This window comes from Tamandua tetradactyla, chromosome 24 (genome assembly GCF_023851605.1).
Source record: "Tamandua tetradactyla isolate mTamTet1 chromosome 24, mTamTet1.pri, whole genome shotgun sequence".
NCBI lineage: Eukaryota > Metazoa > Chordata > Mammalia > Pilosa > Myrmecophagidae > Tamandua > Tamandua tetradactyla.
The window spans coordinates 53,634,306-53,659,634 of record NC_135350.1 but is presented as its reverse complement, the minus strand read 5'-3'; the positions used below and the strand labels follow the sequence as shown (position 1 = coordinate 53,659,634).

The 25,329-nt window shown below is 37.9% G+C and overlaps 1 protein-coding gene across 3 annotated transcripts in view; it reads left to right on the top strand.

Moving 5' to 3' along the window:
* USO1 (USO1 vesicle transport factor) overlaps positions 1-25,329 on the top strand; it is a 185,650-nt gene that overhangs the window by 92,455 nt on the left and 67,866 nt on the right. For all 3 annotated transcript variants that reach the window (XM_077143146.1, XM_077143147.1, XM_077143149.1), the window contains 2 exons: positions 13,552-13,730; positions 23,621-23,761. In XM_077143146.1, coding sequence (XP_076999261.1) covers positions 13,552-13,730; positions 23,621-23,761 — 320 coding nt within the window. The remainder of the gene's footprint in view (positions 1-13,551; positions 13,731-23,620; positions 23,762-25,329) is intronic.

Sequence of the window (25,329 nt, the reverse complement as noted above, 5' to 3'; positions counted from 1 at the left end):
CTTCATTCTTATCTCTAAATACCAGGTTATATTTACATAAAACAGTCTCTCAGAATCCAGAAATAATAATTACCACTCTAGGCTTAATGTGACTGGCACCCTCAGCACAGGTGTGGCCACTTTGCAATCATTCCATTCCTCACTCAGGAAATACTGGTAATGAGTTGACCGTCACCACCAGTGGAATCAAGAAACCTGAAAACAAGGCCATGGTGGCTCAAAGGTTCAATTCCTGGTGCCTGCCCATGTAAAAAAAAAAAAGAAACCTGAAACAGCTGTGAACGGCAGGTGGTCTCCCATCCAAGCCCGAATCTCACCTGACCCTGCTGCCCAGATGTGAAGTCTGTAGAGCCATAAGGGGCCTCAGTCTTCTTCACTTGCTGCAGGCAGGGCTCTGGGGACTGTCCCACCTCCCCATCCCCATTTGGGAGATAGTGCAGTTCCGGGGCCCAGTCCCATGTTAGTGGCACTGGGTCTTGAGATTGAGAATTGTCATGAGTTTTCTGACATGATCTCTGCCAGTGACCCTCTGATCCACAGTTTAAGCAAGGCCCTTCAGGGATACAATTTGGGTGATCTCAAGGAGACAGGATGCTTTTAACAGCAAGTGCAATAAGCTGAGCCTATTCTCTCATTTTCTGCTTACCTCTCTTTGCTTTCTCCTCCTCCTGGCCTTGTCCTTAATGTTAAAGACAGAAAAGGCAGTTTTGATAGGTCATTACTTGTGGGCCCATGGAGAACTTATGCAGCTTTCTCTGAATATCAGAGGCAGACTGGCCTAACAAAATCTGAGTCCCTGGAATCTAGCTTATAGTAGTGTACCTATTGGATTTCTAGTAACACTCTCTGGAACATGGCCAGGTTTTTCTCTTTCTTGTGAGTGATCTCCCTTTGCTTATTATAATTAACTGGCTTGGTGATATATTTTCTCATGCCTTGTAGCAAACAAGTTTTAGAAGAGATCATCAAGAAGATTTTTTCCTCTAACAGGAATTGAAACATAGACATAACAAAAGCAATAAGTCCTTCTCAGGTTCTTGTGCTTATAGAGAGCTATAAACATCTGGGCATAGGGAATTTCTGACTACTTTCCCTGTGTTTTACAGACTGGAGAATGGTATTGTAATTGAGAATCCATTGGAGGGCTATGCTTCCCCGTCTTTCAGCTTATATTGATGGTTGGCATTTCCCATTTTCTCTGGAAAAGAAAAAAGAGGAGCCTCGCTTATACCAGTGTGTCTGTGTGGTGTCCCAGTTCACATCAGAGCTGGGTGTTTCCCTCTCCACCAGCCCAGTCACTTGTGAAGATGGGTAGTATAGTCGCCAGGCGTCCCCAGGATGCCTTTCCACAAATGTCTGGACCTATGCTTCCAGGGGGTTTTCTGGGCCTTGCCTGGAAGAATTCCAAGACAGCGTTCTTGAGGAGTCCTTCCTCTCCACTGGTCCAGTCTCTTGGGAACATGGGGAGGGTAGTAAAGTCACTGAGTGTCCCTGGGACAAGTTGACAAGTGTCCCCATCAGACATTCCTCACTGGGAGATGTCTAGACCTACAGTCTTAAAGTGGGGGCACTTGCCCCACCTGAGAGAAATCCAGGACAACACTCCCAGGAATATCTTTGTCCTCTAGGTTTCTTGTTTCCTGAAGGCTACAAAGAGCATGCTTTAGAAGATGGGGTCTCAATAGAGGCTGAGCAATCAGTCTGAAGGGGGGACACTCCCCTTGGGAAGTATCTAGTTCTCTTGGGCCTAAACCAGAGGTGTCTCCCTAGAATGTTAAAGGCAACACCTTCTTTAGTATAAGAATCCTTAGCCTAGAATCCTGTTTTGCAAAAGATGGACTGTTTCACAGGGCATTGAAAAGCAGAGGAGAAAAGAGATTTTCATGGAGGTAGGGGAGAGGACCTTTGTGAGGAGGTGAAAAGAGGAACTGAATCCTGCTGGAAGGAGGGTCTAGGTCCTCAGAGGGGAGGAAAAGAGAGAGTGTAGGGAAGTTTCAGGGAGCTGAGGAGAGAGAAAGAGAGACAGAGAGAAAGAGACAGACAGTTAGACAGCGGGGCTTGATTTAGCTCCCATTGAACTCCTATTTGACATGGTGAGAAGCCCCCAGTCAGGCCCAAAGGACGGTATCACCTGCTGCCCTGAGCCTCCTTGAATCTATGTGGCATAGAGATGGGCTTCTGTCCTGGGGGAGTTGGATCAGAGCCCCGAGATTCCTAGAGACACAAAGTTTTATGAGCACATAGGAGACAATATTAATGAGTCAAGCAAGAAGAAAAAGCAAAATCACATGGCCAAGCCTCCTGGTTGGTACCCTTGACTTCTCAGTTCGGACAGTTGGAGAGAAATGTCTCCTGGCTGGCTCGCCAAAATATGTTGCCAGATTTTGACTTCATATTCTTAGCCATGTGGCAAGAAATAATTCAAGGGCATAGCACAACACAGAATAAACAGGCAAAAAACTTACTGAGAATGCATGTGAGAGGACATGTGTGCACTATTGCAAAGACAGGTGAGAGAGGTGAGAGGCCTCTGCCCTAATTTTTATTATTTCCTTCATTCTGTTAACTTTAGTTTCAGTCTCCTCTTCATTTTCTAATTCTCCAAAACATGCAGTTAGGTTGCTGATTTGAGATCTTTCTTTTGAAATGTAGGCAATTACAGCAATGATTTTTTTCCTCAGCACTGCCTTTGGTTGCATCTTGTAAGTTTTGGTATGTTGTGTTTTCATTTTCATTCATCTCTTAGAATGTTCTCATTTCCCTTATGATTTCTTCTTTTATCTATTGTTTGTTTATAAGTGTGTTTAATTTCCACATATTTATAAATTTTCCAGTTTTCCTTCTGTACTAATTTCTAGTTTCATTCCATTGTGATTGAAGAAGAAATAAATTTTGAGATATGACCTCAGATATGGTCTGTCCTGGAGGATGATCCATGTGCACTTAAGAGGAATGTATAAACTGCTGCTGTTGGGTGAAGTACTCTGTGTATGCTGTTAGACCTAGTATTGTTCAGGTCATCTGTTTCCTTATTGATCTGTATCTAAATGTTCTATATATTCATTATTGAAAGTAGTATATTGGAGTTTCTGGTCAATCATATCGAACTATTTCTCCCCTCAATTTGGTCAGTACTTGCTTCATATATTTTGTTTCTGTTATTCAATGCATTTAAGTTTATAATTGTGATATCTTCTTGATGAATTGACCTTTCATCAACAAATAATGTTCTTCCCATCTCTAGTTTGACTTCTGTCTCAGCTTTTGACTTAAAGTCTTATTTAATCTGATAATACTTAGGCCACCCCAGCTTTTTTGGTTTCTGTTGACATTGGATATATTTTTTCATCCTTGCACTTTCATCCTTTTTGTATTTTTGAATCTAAGATGAACTCCCATTAACAGCATAGTTGGATCATGCTTTTTTACCCGTTCTGTCACTCGGTCTTTTAGAGAGTTTAATCCATTTTGTAACTTATGCTTTTTCCTCCTCATTTCCTCCATGGCTACCTTCTTTTGTGTTTAGTTGATCTTTTGAAGTAAACCATTTTGAGTCTCTTCTCATTTCTTTTTCTGTTTACTTTTTACATTTTTATGGGGGTGTGGTTACTGTGAGCTTTCCTTTTTTTTTTAACCTTTTTTTTTTAATTATATAGTATAACATATATACAAAGCAAAGAAATAATACAATAGTTTACAGAGCACTCTCCAACAAGTAGTTACAGGACAGATCCCAGAGTTTGTCATGGGCTACCATACAATCCTCTCATATTTTTTCTGCTAGCTGCTCCAGAATATAGCAGACTGGAAGGCTTAAATGTTTTTTTATCATCACAATCGACTTTTTTTCCTTCTTTTTCTGTGAAAAATAAATTATATACAAAAACCTATAAATTTCAGAGCACAGCACAACAATTAGAACATATTTCAGAGTTTGACATGGGTTACAATTCCGCAGTATTAGTTTTTTACTTCTAGCTGCTGTAAAATACTGGAGACTAAAAGAGATATCAATTTGATGGTTCAGCATTCATATTCATTTGTTAAATCCTGTCTTCTCTGTATAACTCCACCATCACCTTTCATCTTTCCATCCCTCTCTTAAGGGGTGTTTGGGCTATGGCAAATCTAAATTTTTCATATTGGAAAGGTCTACCATTAATGTGGGGTAGGGAGATGAAACTATATGATGTTCTGGAGAGACTGAGCTAAGTTTTAGGATTTATCTGGACCAGGAACTCATCTGGAGGTTGTAGGTTTCTGGAAGGTTACTCTAGTACCTGGAACCCTTGTGGAATCTTATATATTGCCCTAGGTGTTCTTTAGGATTGGCTGGAATGGGCACGTAGTGGAAGTGACACGGGGCGTAGTGGAAGTCCCTCCAGCGGCAGTGTTGTGCTGTGGGGAAGAGAGACAAATTTGTAAACCCCGGAGCAAGGTTCTGCTTGCCCCAGGTTGCTGCTGCGCGGAGACCCCGGGGTGAAGACACTTCACCATGTCTGACTAGGCACCATTCTAGGCCTTACAGTTGGAAGATTGTCTCAAAAGCATGAAACATCAGGAGGCAGAACCTTCAACTGAAGACGTGGGGAATAAGAAAGAAGGGAAATACATTAAACGGAGTCATTGGACAGAATAGCAGTGAGATTCACTTCGAGGTGAAAATGACAACACATCTCAAGAAACTCAAAGAGTCATACTGTCAAAGAACTGGCTGGAATGGTCCTGGTTCGGGGTTGGCAGATAATGATAGGTAGCAAGGTCTATTTGAAGCTTACATGAGAGCAATGTCCAGAGTACTCCTCACTCTATTTGAAGTCTCTCTGCCACTGATACTTTGTTAACGCTTCTTTTCCCCTTGTTGGTTGGAATGTAATTGATCCCACAGTGCCAGGTCTGGATTCATCCCTGGGAGTCATCTTCCACATCACCAGGAAGACTTTCACCCCTGGATGTCATGTTCCACATAGTGGGGAGGGCAATGATTTCACTTGCAGAGTTGGGCTTAGAGAGACTGAGGCCACATCTGAGCAACAGAAGAGGTCCTCCAGAAGTAACTCTTAGGCATGCCTATATATAGTCTAAGTTTCTCCTCTACCTACAGAAGCTTCTCAAGAGTAAGCCTCCTGATCAAGGACATGGCCTGCTGATTTGGGTGTACCTAAAGTTTGACACAGTATCTGGATTTCCTGATGATAAGGTTTAATAGTTCCATGTTCTTTCTCCTAACCTTTAAGGGACTTTGTCAATACTTTTTGAATATCTGCTTGATATACTCTAGCATGTTTCCAGGTATTACAATAATCTACACAGTATTAAAGGACCTCTTTCTTATTCTCTGCTCCCTGTGTTTCAGTTGTTCAAATGAGCTATACAGATAGGTTGAATTAGATTATGCACTGTAGAAAATTTCAGTTCCAGACCAAATAAACCTTTCTTCCAATGGTCTCAAAGAGTATGTGTGGTTCTAAAATACAGACACTGTCTTCCTTACCCCTATGTTCTGAATTACTTTAACCCCAATCTGTTTGGCTTCATTCTTATCTCTAAATATCAGTTTGGGCTTTACATTTGAGAGCCTAAATCCACAACGATCCTGTTTGAATTTATATTAACTTCAATAGCATACACATTTCCTGTTCTTACACCACTCTGCCCCATTTATGTTCTTAAAACAGATTACATCATTGTACTTTGTGCCCCCCCAGAAACATGGATTTTTGAGTATTTTATGCATTTTTTATCACATATGAAATAAAAAGTAGAGTTATAAGCCAAGAATACAATAATCCTGGCATTTGTATTTACTCATGTAGTTACATTTGTCATGGATCTTTATGTTTTATAGCTTCAAGTGATTGTCTAGTGTCTATTCCTTTTATCATGAAGTACTCATTTTAGCATTTCTTATTGGGCAGATCCAGTGTTAACAAACTCCTTCACCTTTTGTTTATCTGGAAAAGTCTTGAGTTCACTGTCTTTTTTAAAAATATTTTTATTGAGAAATCTTCACACAAATACATTCCATACAATCAGTAGCTCACAGTATCATCACATAGTTGTTTATTCATCACCATGATCATTTTTGAACATTTGCATCACTTTAGGAAAAGAAAAAAGGAAAAACTCATACATACCATACCCCTTATTCATCCCTCTAACTGACCACTAGTATTTCCATCTACCCAATTTATTTTACCCCTTGTCTCCCCTATTATTATTAATTTTTTTTATCCTTTTTTATTTTTTTAGTTTTTTTACCCATCTGTCCATACCCTGGGTAAAAGGAGCATCACGCCCAAGGTTTTCACAATCACACAGTCATATTGTAAATATTGTATCTTTATGTAATCATCTTTAAGAATCAAGGCTACTGGAACAGAGCTGAACAGTTTCAGCTGCTTCCCTCCAACCACTCCAGTGCACCACAAACTAAAAAGGAATATTTATATAGTACGTAAAAATAACCTCCAGAATAACCTCTCAGCTCTGTTTGAAATCTCTCAGCCACTGAAACTCTTTCATAGTCTTACACAAGTTGGTTTTGTGTTGTCACTCTCCTTCAGCACTTAGCCTGGCCTATGATATACTGAGCCTATAGATCATCCCAAGGTGAGTCGTTAGGGTTGTCTCAGGTCTTTTCTGTGCATGAGTCTTGCCCTGGTCATGTGCATGGCCTTCAAAATTCCTCAGTATGCACAAATGTTCATGAATGTCCTCATTTCCCCAGAAAGCTCTCTTTGTACCTTTTTCTCTATTTTATGTCTCACCTACAATCTCATCCCAGATAGCTATCATTTGCTTATGTCTTAGCCACTTTTCCACACTGCTTTTCTGTCCCGATTGTGCTCCAGGTTAGGCAGATTAGAGGAGCTTCTTGAGTTATGCTTTCGGGTTGACACCAGATGTTGTAGAACAGACATACATAAACACTAAAATTGCTCATTTGGTGTGCTCTGCTCCTCCCATAACCAGATACCCAGGACGTGCACTGGGGTCCCAGAGTGCTGTCCCATAGCGGACAGCCAAGCCAGGAAGGCATGGAATCAGGGAAGGTAATTGTGCACTAATCTGTTCTACTAGTTTTAGGTTGTCCTTTCCTTGATTCAGCATTGATTTAGTTGCTGTCTACCTTTGACTGTTTTGTAGAGTTCTGGGGGATTCTCTGAAATCTGGAACATTCTCTAGATTGAGTTCTAGGGTTGATTGTTACAGCTTCTGCTCATTTTTCAATGTTTCTATGGGCCTGAGTGCATTTCGAGCTTCTTTTCTTGCTAGTATCACTCCTCCTTTTCAGTTCTTACACCACTTCTTTCTTTTCCTTTTGGTTTTATTGCATTTAGTAGAGTATGTAGTACATATATACATGCTTTCTGGTTTTGTTTTTTTTTTGGTGGGGTGGGGGTGGGTGGGTGCATGGCCAGGCCCTGGGAATCGAACCCGGGTCTCTGGCATGGCAGGCAAGAATTATGACACTGAGCCACTGTTATACCGCCCTATAGTACAATATATAATAGTGACTTTAACAACAATGGTGATAATGTTTTAAGATTAAGTATGATATGATTTTTGCTAAGAGTTTTTAATCACCAATAAATGTTAAATTTTAGTAAATTTTTCTGCTTCTGTAGAGATTATTAGATGTTTTTTTTCTCCTTTAGTCTTTGAGGACTTTTTCTTTAAAATGGTAGAAACTGAAACTCATGTAAATTATATATAGAGAGAAGATTAAAAAATATAGGATAGTAGACATTAGTTAGTGGTACATAATTCCTGAAAAGAGCAAGAAGGAATGAAATCTACAGTAGAGATGCAGAAATGACTTTAGATAGAAGCATGTCTTTCATCCTAACACAGGGAAGGAAGGCATAGGGAAGTTGCAGGTAGGTTTTAGTGTATTTCCTGACAGGGAGATGAGTTGAAGGCAGATCATATGCTAACAATGAATGGGGGAAGATATACAACTGAGGATTATGGAGAAGGTTTCAGATAGTCATTTGAAGAATAAGAGAGCTGGCTGACTGTTATAATTGGTATGATTTCCAGGCAGAGATGAGCTTACCCCATTGAGGATATTCATCATGATTTTACAGTAGTGCAGAGTGCTTGATTATGTGAATTTTTCCCCCACAGAGGTACTCTGCTGCCTAGGTACAGATATGGAGAAGTCAGGCGGTTTTTCATAAGGTTGGGCCTTTTCCAGAAAAATTCTGTGAAAAAGCAATGAGATAACAGGGCTTAGGATATTATGTGTAGAGTGGAGGAAATGATGATCTAAATTTTAACTAGACAGGGAAGGAAGTAAAGGCAGATTTTCAGAAAAAGGTTAATGGGTTGAAAGTCTCAAGGAAATCATTGAACAGGTATGTTGAGAATGCTTGAGCCAGAAAGGTGGTTTTTAATAAAGAGTTGAGGTCAAGGAACTGAAAGGTCTAGGTATTAGATTCTGAGTTGTCACTGAAGTTGAAATCATCAAGAGTAACAGCAGAACTTGGAGAAAGATGAAAGACTTCAGTGAACAAAGAGTAGTGGCCAATAATTTGTTACATAACTGCAATGTGAAGTGGTAGGAGGTGGTAGAGCCAAGTGGCTTGAACCTCAAGGGAAAAGGAAGTTCTTAAAGGGGGGGTCTGAGAACTATGGTCTCCAGAAAGTACATTGGGCTGGGAGGATCATAGATTAAACATCCTGCCTCTAAGATATATCATATGGAGAGAATGAACTTATTTCATTTGAAAAGGTTCCAAGATAAGGAAGGTTCTTTAAAGAAAAGGAAGTAATTGCAAGTATGGCAAGTTTTATTAACCATTATTTGGGTGTTTGAGATGGTATAATGAAAAGGTTTAAAAGAAGATTAAATAGGGGAGAGGAAGTTCAAAGCATTAAGAGATGAGAAAATGGAATGTCAATATCATAAATAACCAAAGAAGTGTAAATTTTCAAAAGAAAATGAGATTTAAGGCAAGATAGAATTAGCTAGTCTTTAGGGTTGCTGAGACAAGTTACAATGGTTCCCTCTAGGAGATTGGATCATTAAAAGTCACTTTGCACACTGGAAGAAAGACCTAACTGTGTTGTGAAAGCTTTAACATTTTTTTTCCTAGAGACTTCAGATAGCCCTAATAGCAGATGTTATTTAATGGATATTTATGATCTGCATAAGAGGCAGAGGTGAGGATCCATGTGGTTTAGTAATATGAGTTAAAGAAACCTCTAATTTGAAGAGCTCAGGACTGATTAAATAAAGCAGGGATTCCTTTTTTTTAAAAATATTTTTATTGTGATATCATCACACACATCTAAAGTGTACAATCAATGCCTCATCATGTAGTTGTGCACTCATCACCATGATCATTTTTAGAACATTTGCATCACTCCAGAAAAAAAAAATACATAAAAAGAAAAAACTCATATGTCCCATACCCCTTACCCCTCCCTCTCATTGACCACTAGTCAATTTTTATTTAGTCTACCAATAAAAAAATCTACCCAACTTTTATTTAGTCACTTATCCCCCCTATTATTTGTTTGTTTTTTTACCCATATTCTTTTACTCGTCTGGCCATACCCTGCATAAAAGAAACATCAGACAAAAGGTTTTCACAATCACATAGTCAGGTTGTAAACATTTTATCTTTATACAGTCATCTTCAAGAATCAAGGCTACTGGAATACAGTTCAGTAGTTTTAGGTACTTCCCTACAGCCACTCCAATACACCATAAACTAAAAAGTGATATATATAGTGCCTAAGAATAACCTGTAGGATAACTTCTACTGTTTGGGTAGTACTTTCCTTTTCCGTTTTGCCTTTTGTATTTTATGTGTCATATCTAATTCTCCTTCTTTCTACACTCTTCTCCACACCTCTCTCTTCTGTCTTTTTGAGTGCTCCGTTTAGTATTTCTTGCAGAGCTGGTCTCTTGGTCACAAATTCTCTCAGTGATTTTTTTGTCTGAAAATGTTTTAATTTCTCCCTCATTTTTGAAAGACAATTTTGCTGGGTATAGAATTCTTGGTTGGCAGTTTTTCTCTTTTAGTAATTTAAATATATCACCCCACTGTCTTCTCGCCTCCATGGTTTCTGCTGAGAAATCTACCCATAGTCTTATTGGGTTTCCCTTGTATGTGATGGATTGTTTTTCTCCTGTTGCTTTCAAGATCCTCTCTTTCTCTTTGACCTCTGGCATTCTGACTAGTACGTGTCTTGGAGAACGTCTATTTGGATCTGTTTTCTTTGGGGTGTACTGCACTTCTTGGATCTGTAATTTTAGGTCTTTCATAAGAGTTGGGAAATTTTCAGTGATAATTTCTTTCATTAGTTTTTCTCCTCCTTTTCCCTTCTCTTCTCCTTCCGGGACACCCATAACATGTATATTTGTGCGCTTCATATTATCATTCAGTTCCCTGAGTCCCTGCCCATATTTTTCCATTTTTTTCCCTATAGTTTCTTTATCTTGTCGGATTTCAGATGTTCCGCCCTCCTGTTCACTAATCCTAACCTCTGTCTCTTGAAATTTACCATTGTAGGTTTCCATTGTTTTTTTTCATCTCTTCTACTGTACCTTTCATCCCCATAAGTTCCGTGATTTGTTTTTTCTGACTTTCTATTTCTTCTTTTTGTTCATTCCTTGCCTTCTTCATATCCTCCCTCAATTCATTGATTTGGTTTTTGATGAGGTTTTCCATGTCTGTTCGTACATTCTGAATTAGTTGTTTCAGCTCTTGTATCTCATTTGAATTATTGGTTTGTTCCTTTGACTGGGCCATATCTTCAATTTTCCTGATGTGATTTGTTATTTTTTTTGCTGGCATCTAAACGTTTAATTACCTTAATTAGTTTATTCTGGAGATTGCTTTCACTTCTCTTACCTAGGGTTTTCTTGCTAGATGAATTTGTTGTCCATCTGTTCTTTGACCTTCAGTTCCGCTTTTTCAGACCTCTAGCTTAGGTTTTGTATAACAGAGGATAATTTTCAGTTCTTGTTTTCTTGTTTCTTGCCCTGCTTGTATGGTGCCTTTTCCCTCCCCACCCTTAGGAAGGTCTACGTAGGTATTATAGACTCCAGCCTGGTTTTCCTGGACTAAACTGGCCTCCTATCAGAGGGAAGGAGTCACCTGCATCAGTTTTCCCTGGGGGTGAGACCCAGCAGGTTAAATGACTTTCCTGTGAAGTCTCTGGGCTCTGTTTTTCTTATCCTGCCCAGTATGTGGCGCATCTGCCTGCAGGTACCACCAGCAAAAGATGTTGCGGCACTTTTAACTTTGGAAGACTCTCCCTGCTGGGGGCATGGTGGAGACGGAGGAGAGGTTGTAGGCTGGTTTTAATGGCTTCAAATTGCCCAGTCCTGGGGTCTGAATTCCTTGAGAGAGGGATTCCACCTGAGTTGGGTCCACCCCTCCCCTGGGGAAGGCACAGGTGGGAGACAGCCCTGAAAGCAGCCCGTTTCTGCCTATGCCTGGGGCAGTTACAGCCCGAGAAGTCCCACCGCTGAATCCAGAGGCTGCCAAGTCTCCGTAGAAATACAGCCACTAAAACCTCCGTTTTCTCCCCTTTCCTCTTTTTCCATGAGCCCAGTGAGCGACCTCTGCCTTGACTAGATTTAGAGTCTCTTTCCCTTCCCTCTGGGAAGCCGCCTGTGGGGGAGGGGCGTAAGGCACTGACCACCGCGGCTTGGGGAACTCACAGTTTTGGGGGTGCTCGTAGCCGGTCCAGCTGGTCCAGACTGGGGTATGCTGTGTGTCTGGTCACTGATGTAGCCCCGAGAGCTGTTCTGTACTGTTTCTGGTTATTTAGTAGTTGTTCTGGAGGACGAACTAGAACGCGCACATTGCTAAGCCGCCATCTTGGCCCCTCTCAGGATAACTTCTAGACTCAGTTTGAAGTCTCTCAGCCACTGAAACTTCATTTTGTCTCATTTCTGTCTTCCCCCCTTTTGGTGAAGAAGGCTTTCTAAATCCCTTGATGCCAGGTTCCAGCTCATCCCCGGGAGTCATGTTCCACATTGCCAGGCAGATTTACACCCCTGGGAGTCATATTCAATGTAGTAGAGAGGGCAGTGAGTTCACCTGCCAAGTTGGCTTAGAGAGAGAGGCCACGTCTGAGCAACAAAAGAGGTTTTCTGGGGGTGACTCTTGGGCATAATCATAAGCAGGCCTAGCTTCTCCTTTGCAGGAATAAGTTTCATAGGGGTAAACCCCAGGATCGATGGCTCAGCCTATTGAATGGGTTGTCCCTACTGCTTGTGAAAATATCAAGAATTCCCCAGATGGGGAAGTTTAATATTTCCTCCTTTCTCCCCTGTCTCCAAGGGAACTCAAAGCAGGGATTCTTAAAATTTATTTTAAATGTACACTTTAAGCTTTTTATTTTAACATTTTGCATTGTACATTTATGTACTAATCTTTTTATTTAGGGCCAGAACCTTTTTTTTGAATAAGGATATTTCCCATCATGTACAAATTTATCACATTGCATTTTGGGGGGGCTTATACAGTTACTCTTCTTATTTTTAGAATCATATGTCCTGTACTTAATAGGACAGCTGTTTTTGATAACTTGCTTTCGTTTTATGTTTTCCAAAAACTTTAACTTGGTTTCATAAATATAACTTTTTGTACATACTTTTGATCATTTACATGATATTTAACTACTAACAAGTGCAAATAGCATGGTAGATTTGTAAACAGAAGTAATTAATTCTTGTAAACATACAACTCAATTAGGAAAAGAAAAATTGTGTATGTACCTGAGGAGCCTATCAGCTATAAGCTTCCAGTATCAGTCATTATGCTTTACAGGGGAAGTGACGGTCATTGGTTAATCCAGCATTTCATAACAGTAGAAATCAGTGGGAAAGCTTTAACGGTGATAATACTGGCAGCTGTAGTGTTGGTAAAACTGCCCTGGAGAGTGGTATGATGTAAATGGAGAAGAGAAAGTAGGATGAAATACTAGAGAGTAAGGAACCATGAAAGCAAGAGCAACTGGGAGGAATGGCCAGAGAGCTATAAGGAAAAGCAGGAGAGAGTAGTTTTAAGAAAGTGCCAAAGAAGAGACAAAGAAACAACATTGGCAGATGCTTCTTAGAGATCATACTTCTTAGAAATCAAATAAGAATATGATTCATTCAACAAATGTGTACCTGAAACTTTGTCTCTGTCCAGGATAAAGCAGCAAGTAGGACATTCACAAGTTCCTGTTTTCATGAAGTATAAACTAGTGGAGAAGACAAATACTGCATCATAGTAAAAGGAGCAGGGTACTCTAGCCTGGTCACTGGGTCAGGGTAGTCAGTCCTAAAGGTTAAACATTACTGAGGTGAATAAATAGTGGAAGACAGATGTCATTAGAGGGACCTGAGAAAGAGCATGCAGGTGTAGGTTGTAGCCAAAGGAGTGGCAATCAAGGTTCAGAACAGCCAGTCTGCCCTGCCATCCTGAAGAAGTGCTGAGCTTGGAGATTGATTGATCTTTTTAAGAAAGTTTGGGAATTGAATTCTCCTTCAGATTTTATCAGCATTAACACTTCCATTTTATATTCTTTCTCCAGGTATAGTAGTGGAAGATTGTTTGATTTTGCTCCAAAACTTGTTAAAAAACAACAATTCCAATCAAAATTTTTTTAAAGAAGGCTCATATATTCAGCGTATGAAACCTTGGTTCGAAGTTGGAGATGAAAATTCTGGCTGGTCTGCACAGAAAGTGACTAATCTGCATCTAATGCTACAGGTATACTCCCCCTAGGTAGAAATGTGATACGAACTTTGACAGTGATCCTTTCAAAGAAAAGAAAATTGCTCATGTTTAATAAATCCAGTATGTTCAGTTAGTTTCAGGTGGACTTAAAAAAATTTTTTAGTATGGAAATTTGCAATCATACACAAAAATAGAGATTATCCCCACCAAACACACACCCATCCTCACTGAACTTCAGTAGTTATTAACATTTGACTATTTTATTTAATCTTTTGTACGCTTCTCTTATCATACAGTATTATTTTAAAGCAAGTTCAGATATACAGTTTTCTGATGGTTTTTACATTAGGGAGTAGTGGGTTAGATTATTAATTTGCATTTTTGAAATCTGCCTTTAACAATATAGGCTCTAATATTATAAATTTTAATATTCAAAATATTAAGTTCAACAGATAAATTCATTCAATAAACATGTATTTAGAGCCAGGTTCTGCATGCTAGAAAATAAACAATACTGTCACTATCCTTAAGAGTAATAGTCTGAGTCTTAAGTCCAATACAAAAGTTAATTTGACAAATTGATCTGTAATTTTATTCATTTTATGGCAAAAAGCCAAGTTTTAGAAGATAGTAGAAGCAAGAATAGTAGGATCCAAAACAATTTCTGCATCAGAGAAACTTTCAAATTCTTTTAAGTATTTTGCTTATTTACTCCTTTATTGAGTACTCCTCCAAATCTCTTGTTTGTATCACCCTCCTGCTTTTTATATTAACCCTTTAGTGATTTTTGTGGACCTTTGAATATCTCTGAATTGAACTGCATCTCTGAAGTTGTGGACCTCAAAACTGGATGGTTCATCTCGTAATTATACTTTGACTATTGCTATATGCCCTGGGAGTTTCTGTATAGAGTTTGTTGCTAATTAGGGTCACCATATGCCTCAGTTTGCCAGGTAACTATTCATTTTGTAATTACTAATAGCGTACTGCTTTTACTTCAGAAGTATCCTAGGATGATAAATTATATAGTTATCCTATTTAGAATATATCTGAAAGCTGTTAAGAAAGTATTTTGTAGAAGAACATGGTTACAGAGTCTTCTTTCTATTTATACTCCTAGGACTTCATCATTTTTACTTTCGCATGCCAGTTTTGCACATTTCAATAATCTTTTTTTTTTTATATTTTAAAAATAGCATCACCAAGTAGTAAACTTGATATCTTTGCTCAGTACCACTGTCAGAACAATGCAAATTCCTCTAAAAAAGTCATTGCAAAGTTGTGGTTAGAGAGAGTGAGGGGATCTAATGATATCCAAAAACTTACCTATTTCCTCCCAAACAGTGAAAAATTTATTTATTTATTTTTTAATTTTTTAAAAATATAACAACAAACAAAAACATTCTTTACATATGATCATTCCGTTCTACATATATAATCAGTAATTCACAGTATCATCACACAGTTGCATATTCATCATCATGATCATTTCTTAGAGCATTTGCATCAATTCGGAAAAAGAAATAAAAAGAAAACAGAAAAAAATTCATACATACCATACCCCTTATCCCTCCCTTTCATTGATCACTAGCATTTCAATCTACTAAATTTATTTTAACATTTGTTCCCCCTGTTGTTTACTTTTATTCCATATCTTTTACTCGTCTGTCGATAAGGTAGATAAGAGGAGCATCAGACGCAAGGTTTTCACAATCACACTGTCACATTGCAAAAGCTATATCATACAGTCATCTTCAAGAACATGGCTACTGGAACATAGCTCTACATTTCAGGCACTTCCTCCAGCCTCCCCATTACATCTTAACTAGCAAAGTGATATCTATTTAGTGTGTAAGAATAACCTCCAGAGTAACCTCTTGACTCTGTTTGAAATCCGCCACTGACACTTTATTTTGTCTCATTTTGCTCTTCCCCCTTTCAGTTGAGAAGGTTTTCTCAATCCCTTGGTGCTGAGTCCCAGCTTATTCTAGGATTTCTGTCCCACATTGCCAGGAAGGTCCACACCCCTGGGAATCATGTCCCACATAGAGAGGGGAAGGGCTGTGAGTTTGCTTGTTGTGCTGACTGGGAGAGAGAGGCCACATCTGAGCATCAAAAGATATTATCTTGGGGGTGACTCTTAGGCCTAATTTTAAGTAGGCTTGCCCTATCATTTGCGGGGTTAAATTTCGTATGAACAAACCCCAGGATTGGGGGCTCAGTCTGTTGCTTTGGTTGTCTCCACTGCTTGTGAGAACATCAAGAATTCTCCACTTGGGGAAGTTGAATTTTCCCCCTTTCTCACCATTCACCCAAGGTGACTTTGCAAATACTTTTTGATTCACTGTTCATATCACTCTGGGATTTATTGGGGCATCACTGTGGACAAACCTACAAAATCTTATGCCCTACTCAAGGTTCCATGTATTTAAGGTGTTCAGTTAAGCTGTCCACATAAGTTATATTAGGAACTGTACTAGTCAAAATATGAATTTTGTACCAAATAAACATTTTTGTTTTAGTCTCACATGTAAGTTAAAATTTTAAAATATTAATTACCATCTGTTTTCAACACTCTGCTATATTGAATTGTTCTTCCTCATGCAAAAGCAGTTTTAAATTTGTACATTTAGTCACTATCATTATACATTCTAGGCATTCCTAGATTATACCATCTCAGTCTTTATCGTCTATCTTTCTTTCTGATTTTATTTGTGCCCCCAGTCCTCCTCCCTCTATCATTCTCACATTCAGCTTCATTCAGTGTTCTAACATAATTGTATTACGGTTAGGTTGTATTGTACGATCCATTTCTGAGTTTTTACATTCAGTCGTGTTGCACAATCTGTATCCCTTCAGCTCCAATTACCGAATATCTTACTCTATTTCTATCTCCTGATGGTCTCTGTTAACCAATGAAATTCTCCAAGTTTATTCACTAATGTCAGTTCATATCAGTGAGACCATACAGTGTTTGTCCTTTGTTTCTGGCTAATGTCACTCAGCATAATGTCCTTGTTGTTGCATACTTCATAACTTTATTCTGTCTTACAGCTGCATAATATTCCATCGTATGTATATACCACAGCTGTTTAGCCACTCGTCTTTTGATGGACATTTTGCCTGTTTCCATCTCTTCACAATCAAACAGTGAAAATTTTAATTGCTTAAAGAATTTACTCTGTAAATTATTTTGAAGAAGGTGTCACTTTTAAAAAGTAATGTACTATTTTACCAAATAGTTGGTTATGTATTCTCTACTTTTAAAATGTGAGTAAAATAACTTGCTTTGCCTCTCTTGGTAAAGCTTTTCTCTCTCTGACATGTCTTAAAGAGTGTAAATTTCAAAGCAAAGGAACTGAATTTAATTCATTTTAATACGTCTTCACCTCAGAGGTTGAGTGGTTAGTGCATTCATGACTTCAGAGGTCACAGATAATCTTCTCAACCTGTTAGAATGTTCTTTCTTCATATTTTTCTTTAGGTTTGCTTGTTTTCATATTCTCTGTTATGTACCAAATGAGAGTATATCATTGTTTTCCAGTTTAGATACATACATCTTGTGGTAGCTTGGAAATATGTGCCCCAGAAAAATTGTTCTTAATCTTTTTTTTTAATTAATTTTTTAATTTTTTAAAAAAATAAACACAAACATTCTTAACTTATTGTTCCATTCTACATGTATGATCAGTAATTCACAATATCATCACATAGTTGCATATTCATCATCAGGATCATTTCTTAGATCATTTGCATCAATTCAGAAAAAGAAATAAAAAGACAACAGAAAAAAATTCATATATACCATACATGGTATTTTCAACACTGTACTGTATTGAGTTGTTCTTCTTCATGCAAAAACATTTTTAAACTTGTGCATTCAGTCACTATTGTTACATATTCTAGGCATTCCTAGATTATACCATCTCAGTTTTTATTGTCTATCTTTCTTTATGATTTCATTTGTGTCCCCAGCCCTCCTCCCTCTATCATTCTCACATTCAGCTTCTTTCAGTGTTCTAACATTATTGTATTACAGTTAGGTAGTATTGTGCTATCCATTTCTGAATTTTTACAATCAGTCCTGTTGTACAATCTGTATCCCTTCAGCTCCAGTCACCCGATATCTTACCCTATTACCTCCCTTTTATTGATCACTAGCATTTCAATCTAAATTTATTTTAACATTTGTTCCCCCTATTATTTATTTTTATTCCATTTATTTTACTCGTCTGTTGATAAGGTAAATAAAAGGAGCATCAGACACAGGGTTTTCACAGTCACACAGTCACATTATAAAAGCGATGTCATTATACAGTCATCTTCAAGAAACATGGCTGCTGGAACACAGCTCTACATTTTCAGGCAGTTCCCTCCAGCCTCTCCATTACATCTTGAATAACAAGGTGATATCTACTTAATGCGTAAGAATAACCTCCTTTTTTTTTTCTTCTGAATCATTTATTTAAGAAAATTTTTACATGATACAATGAAGTGTGGTAGGAATAAATCCAGCATCTAAGCATTTCCAATCACCCTCTTTACAGTTTACTTTTGGATGTTACGGTATCCATGGGAACAATGCACGATGGGCTCTGAAAGAATTACACTTGAGTGCTGTAAAGGGACCATGGCTCCAGTTTTTCAGTGAACTCACATTGAATTGTATGCTCTGGTCGAGTCTGCTATCTCAAATTACAAAAACCCCAAGCATGTGGATGACTGCTATTAGAAAGTCTAGCACAAAAAATCATGACCTCAAACTGTCCTCTTCAAAAAAACACCAGTGATTTGTTATTTGAGTATATGAACTAGTATACAGATTTAAAGTCCTGGTACTAAAAATCTGCACTTCAAGAAAACAGTCTGTATTGTTTGTCTTTTTGTAAATTGACATAATATTTTTACTTAAAATATGAAAATACTTCACTAGGAGTCACTGTGAAGTATTTCTGTCACGCCTGGATGACAAAACATGGATCCATGAATCTCAGACCTTGAAATCTAATATATTTATCCTACTGGATTTCAGACTTCTTTGAGACCCATAACTCCTGTTTTCTTTCCAGTTTCTCCCTTCTGGAGTGGGAATGTTTAGCCTGTGCCAGTACCTTCTTGAATATTGGAAGCAGATAACTTGTGTTCTAGGCTCCGTAAGTTCATCAGACAGAGGATTCCCCAGGACAGACCATACCCATAACTGCTTTTGATGAGACTTTGGATTTAGCATTTATTCTGAATGGCTTAAGGCTTTGTGAATGTTGTGATGGAATGAATTTATTTTGCATATTGGAAGAACATGAGTTTTGGGGGTCCAGAGAGTGACTCTGGTGGGGTTTTTTTTGTTGTTGTTTGTTTGTTTTTTACATGGGCAGGTACCGGGAATTGAACCCGGGTCCTGTGGCATGGCAGGCAAGCATTCTTGCTTGCTGAGCCACCATGGCCCGCCCCGTGTTCTTAATCTTAATCCTTTTTGATGGGTGTGAACCCAATGTAAATTGGACCTTTTGATGAGGTTACTTTAGCTAGCTGTTGTTAGTCAACCCACTGTATTTGTTTTAGCAATCAGGGAAACTAAGACACATCCTAGCTGAAATTACTCTTGGTGGCATTTATAATCATAGTTGATTTCTAAGTCACTGAAATTGAAATTGATCTGCTTGGGGATTTTGCACCCAGATTTTACGTATTAAATTTAGGGGAAACATCTTTTTTTAAATTTTTTTATTGTAAACAACAAACATACATACAAATATTTTTGACATGGTTTCAATCACTGGCTCACAATATCATCACATATATTCATCACCATGATCATTTTTTTGAACATTGGCATCTCTCCAGCAAAAGAAATTAAAAAAGAGACAAGAAAAAATTCATACATGCCATACTCCTTATCCTACTCTCTCATTGACCACTAGTGTTTCCATCTACCCAATTTACTTCAAGCTTTGTTCCCCCTATTATTTGTTTATTTCTTATCCATATTTTTTACTCATCTGTCCATACTGTAGATAAAAGGAGCATCAGACACAAGGTTTTCACAATCATACCGTTTCATTGCAAAAACTTTATCGTTATACAGTCATCTTCAAGAAACGTGACCACTGGAACACAGCTATGCAGTTTCAGGCGCTTTGCTCTAGCCACTCTAATTATACCGTAAACTAAAAAAAGGGATATCTCTGTAATGCATAAGAATAACCTCCAGGATTACCTCTCAACTCTGTTTGAAATCTCTCAGCCACTGACACTTTATTTGTCTCATTTCTCTCTTCCCCCTTTTGGTCAAGAAGGTTTTCTTAATCCCTTGATGCTGAGTCCCAGCTCATCCTAGGATTTCTGTCCCACGTTGCCAGGGAGGTTTACACACCTGGGAGTCATGTCTCATGAAGAAGGGGTAGGGCAGTGAGTTTGCTTACTTTTTCAGCTGAGAGAGAGAAGCTACATCTGAGCAACAAAAGAGGTTCTCTGGGGCTGACTCTTAGGACTAATTTTAAGTAGGCCTAGCCTATCCCTTGCAAGGATAAGTTTTATAAAGGCAGACCCCAAGATCAAGGGCTTGGCCTGTTAATTAGATTGTCCCCACTGCTTGGGAGAATATCAGGAATTTTCCAAATGGGGAAGTTGAATTTTTCCCCCTTTCTCCGATTCCCCCAAGGAGACTTTGCAAATACTAATTTATTCACTGTTCAGTTCAAATCACTCTGGGATTCATCCGGTCATCATACTAACCTGGACAAACCAGCAAAATCTCATGCCCTATTCCAGGTCCATGTACTTCATGGTGTTAGCTGTCCATATAAGGGTAACATCTTTTTGAAAGATTTTTTAGTTATGAAACAATTCCATTTTTTTCAAGGAATTACAGTTTTGTAACTAGTCTACTTCCTGTCCCTCTAGGAATCCCTTCTCTGCCATTTTGGACAGATACTGTCAGTGAATCTCAGAAAGCTCATTTTTTATTGTCAGAATTTTCTAATTTTTAACAACTTAATCATATATTATGTTAAAATCTACTTTGATAAGCTTCTATAAATTTCTGCTAGCTTTGTTCTCTCAGATATTACAGGTCTGTTCCTTGTGAGAGTATCTTATATATTTGATTGTTCTCAGTCGTTCTTCCCTGCCTTTTTCTTCAACAAGCTTTCCCACTTCTCTGTCACCTAGAAATTTCATAATTACTTTTTCTTTATTCACATCATCAGTGAAGATATTCAGTTGATATTAGATGATATCAAGGAATTGTTCATTTTTGTCACAATAATGGCATTGTGATTATGTTTTTTAAAAATCCTTATCAGTTAGAGATGCATACAGAAGTATTTATGGGAAAAATGACACATTGCCTGGTATTTGCCTTAGATACTCAAAAAAAAAAAAAAAAGCGTGTGTGTGTGTGAAAGGGTAATATTTTTAAAAAATAAAGCCAAAAAATACCCACCAAAGTATAGCTTGTATTCTAAGGACAGGAATCAGTGGTATATTCATCAGGTCTTTCTCTAGTGACATCAATTTATTAATCACCCCTTTCTAAGAATAGCTGTTAAGCCACACATGAAAACATCTTGTGTTTTGTCCTTACTCAAGGATATAACTATTACCAGTGGTTTTTTTTACCCAAATTCCAGTGATTCCTGGTCACCTTTTTTATTTAGCCAACAATAATAATATTACTTTCAAACCCATCATTTCTTGTTATATTAACTCTCACATGCAGTTCTCTTTCTTAGTGAAGTCACTATCCATGATATACATCAAGTAGATAAATGAAATATTTTAGTTTAGTCTGTTGTATTGTTGATTTCTCAGTTTACTATAAAATAATGGGTATGTTTGTGTAGCACTTTGTCATTAACACAGCATTATCATAAGTATTTCATTTGCTCTTGATATCCCATGGTTTTTTTGGGGGGGAGGGGCTTTTAAAATGGAGAATTTATTAAGTTGCAAGTTTATATGTTCTAAGGTGGTGAAAATGTCCAAATTAAAGCAAGGCTATAGAAATGTCCAATCTAAGGCACCCAGGGAAAGATACCTTGGTTCAAGAAGGCCAATGAGTTTCAGGGTTTCTCTATCAACTGGAAATGCACATGACAACATCTACTAGCTTTCCAGGCTTTTTGTTTCATGAAGTTTCCCTAGGTGTGTTTTCCTTCTTCATTTCCAAAGGTCTCTGGCTGTTTGATCTCTCATGTTTCTCAGGGTGCTTTCTGAAATGTTTTCTCTTTTAAAGGATTTTAGAAGATGGATCAGAATTAAAACATGACTTTTCTAGGGCACAGAATCCCTTGAAACCAGCACAGTTATCAAAAGGAGTGAGTTTGTCACACAGATGCTTAGGAGAAAAGTTGCCTAAATACCCCCTTGTTCTTATGGGGAAGTATCATGGTGGGCATCAGGAACTCCAGTTCAGCCATTAGGTTTATGAAAATCACAAGAAGCTCAGTTGTGCCCTGGCCGTGCTCTGATTAACACAAGAAGTTACAGTGATAGATGCTGATGGGAACAGAGTCCACCAAATGTCTAAATTTCTAGAGAACACTTTCTCTAGGAGCTTCTGGGGGTCCCTCCTGCTCCTGCAAACATGGACTTTGAGTGACTTTCCAGTTTCTAGTCTTCCCATTTTCAAAAAGCAGATTACTGCTTTTCTCTGCCCAAGGCTGTCTTAGAGTTCATTTGAAAGATTTCGTTTTGTTTTATTTTTTAATAGCATAGGTGAAGTGATAAAATGCAAAGTCAAAGTAGATTGAGAAAATTTTTAAATATTGTAATTCCTAGAGTCATCACTAAAAAATAAGAGGAGGCATGTTTAAAATTTCAAGATAGGAGGCAAGAGTACTAAAATATACTCAATCCAGAAGAAAGCAGGAAAGAAGGGACAAAAAGCAGAGAGGACATACAGATCCAAAGAGCAAGGTAGAAGGCTTATTAGTACATTACATGTAAACAGACTAAACACTCCAATTAAAAGACAGAGGTTGTCACATTGGACCAAAACAAGAAGTAAATATTTGCTATTAAAAAGAAACATACTCAAAATATAAGAACATAGAGAAGTTGAAATTAAAAAGATGAAAAAAGGTGTGCCCTATCAACACTGTCATAAGAAAGTTGGAGTGGCTGGCAAACAAAGTAAATTTCAAGATGAGTGATCACCAGAGATAAAAAGGGATATTTCATAAGGATAAATGGGTCAATTCATTAAGAAAATATAACAATTCTTAATGTATCACAAGGTTTTGTACACACAAACATAATTCTGTTTTGAAGTGCAAGATATGCTTAAAATTATTTTGAAGATTTAAGTGCACTAAACAGTTTGGGATTACTCTTCTAGTGTTTCAAAATTTCATGTTCAATTTCAGATAATAGAGTCATAGAATCTTAGATATTTATTAGCATTAAGAATTAATAGAGAAAAAAAACCAATGAGGCAGTTCCTTGTCTAATGTACGAATGTTCTTTCATATCTGCAGTTAGTTGTAGCCTCTCTAAAATTTCTAGTTTAGAACTAGTTTATCATACCCAAGCCATTCTATTTTCAGACTTGTTCTGTTACAAGATGGTTTATCTTTACTTTGATAAAAAATCTACCACCATGCAACTTCTTCATTTGTTCATTTATTGTACATGTACCATGTTATCAATACTGTGCTTGTTGTTTGGGATACAGCTGTGACCAAGACAGTATCCACTCTCTAGGAGTTCACAGTCACCTCAGGGAGACAAAAACTTAAATAGCATAATACTATGTACCATGACAGAACTAGTGCCATGGGAACACAAAAGAAAGAACACCTACATTTGGCTGGCTAGGTGAGGGGTTTCTTCACTAAGTCTTCTTGTTCATGTAGATCAAATTTGCTTCAAGCCTTGATGAATCTTTAAAAGACGAATTTTGCTTTTTGTTCCTCTCGCAGCTGGTTCGTGTATTGGTATCTCCCAACAATCCTCCTGGGGCTACCAGTAGCTGCCAAAAGGCGATGTTCCAGTGTGGGTTATTGCAGCAACTTTGTACCATCCTCATGGCTACTGGGGTTCCTGCGGATATCCTGACTGAGGTAAACCAAATTAAGACAGAGACTGCTCTGTGGAAATTGAAATCAGGAATCTCGGAAGAATTAAGAACTGAAAGAAAAGCATAATAGTTAACCATTTTATATATTAAATTCCTTATTATCTTACTAAAATGTAAATTGACATATAGATAGTATCATTTCTAAAAGGTGTATTCATTCCTCAAATTTTATAGTAGATAAATAATGTTGAAGTTTAGCAGATCCATCCAGGAAGATTTCTCATTAATTCTGTTGTTTTCAAGAGGGTTCACAGTATGGTTTAGGTTTTTAATTTTATGAACAGTTTCATTTAGTCTTATTCACAGTAGTAAATTCTTCCCTGACACATGGTTTTTCTTGTTTCCTACTTAGTTTGTGGAAAAGAAAAGTTTGGTCTATTTAAATTATTTTTTTCTTTTTCTCACATTAACACATGCACATTAAAAGTACAAATAATAGTAAAAATTACTGTTTTCATTTTCACTCTTCCTTAAGTCCCACTCTTCAGAGACATTCTTAGCTCTTCTGTTTTTTACAGCTTTTACTGCTGTTTGTTGATCTATCAAATTTTTTAAAACTTTTTTTTTATTATTAAGCATATATACAAAGTAAAGCAAAGAAAAAAGCAATAATTTTCAAAGCACACTTCAACAAGTAGTTACAGAACAGATCCCAGAGTTTGTCATAGGCTCCCATTCCACTATTTCAGATTTTTCTTTTTTACTGCTCCAAAACATTAGAGGTTAGAAGGAATATTAATATAGTGATTTAGCAGTCATACTTGTTTGTTAAATCCTACCTTCTCTGTTATAACTCCTCTTTCTCCTTTGATCCTTCTTTCACTCTGTAGGGATCTTTGAGCAATGTCCCTTCGGACTTTTTAGAATAGGATGGGGGATGTAATTCATTGATAATCTTGGAGAGGCTGGTCCCTCTGGGCTTCAGGATTTATCTGACCTAGGAACCCTGCGGGAATTACATGTTCCAGGAGAGCAAACTCCGTGTATGAAACCTTTACGGAGTCCTAGTAGGTGTTCTTAGGTATCAACAAGCCTGGCATTGGTTGGGGTTTAGCAGACCGTGGCGATTAGCACTGTCTAACTGAAGCTTACGTAAGAGTAGCCTCCAGAAGAGCCTCTTGACTCCATTTGATCTCTCTTGGCCACTGATGCCTTATTTTTTTTTAACTTTTTATTTTTAAATTTTTTGGGGGTACATGTTCCGGGAATCAAACCCGGGTCTCCCGCATGGAAGGTGAGCATTCTATCGCTGAACTACCCATGCCCCCTGATGCCTTATTTTAATATACTTCTTTTTCCCCTTTTGATCCAGAAGCTGTTTTCAATCCCACCGTGCCAGGGCCAGACTCATCTCCAGGATTCACACCCCATATTGTCAGGAAGATTTTCACTGCTGAATGTTAGTCCTATATCAGGGAAGGGGTAACAATTCTCCTTGCAGAGTTGGTCTTAGAGAAAGAGAAGCCACATCTGAGCAGCAAAGAGGAAGCAGCTGTTAGGCCTCGTTTCCCTACAGAAATAAGTTTTGTGTGACAAGCTTCAAAATCTACA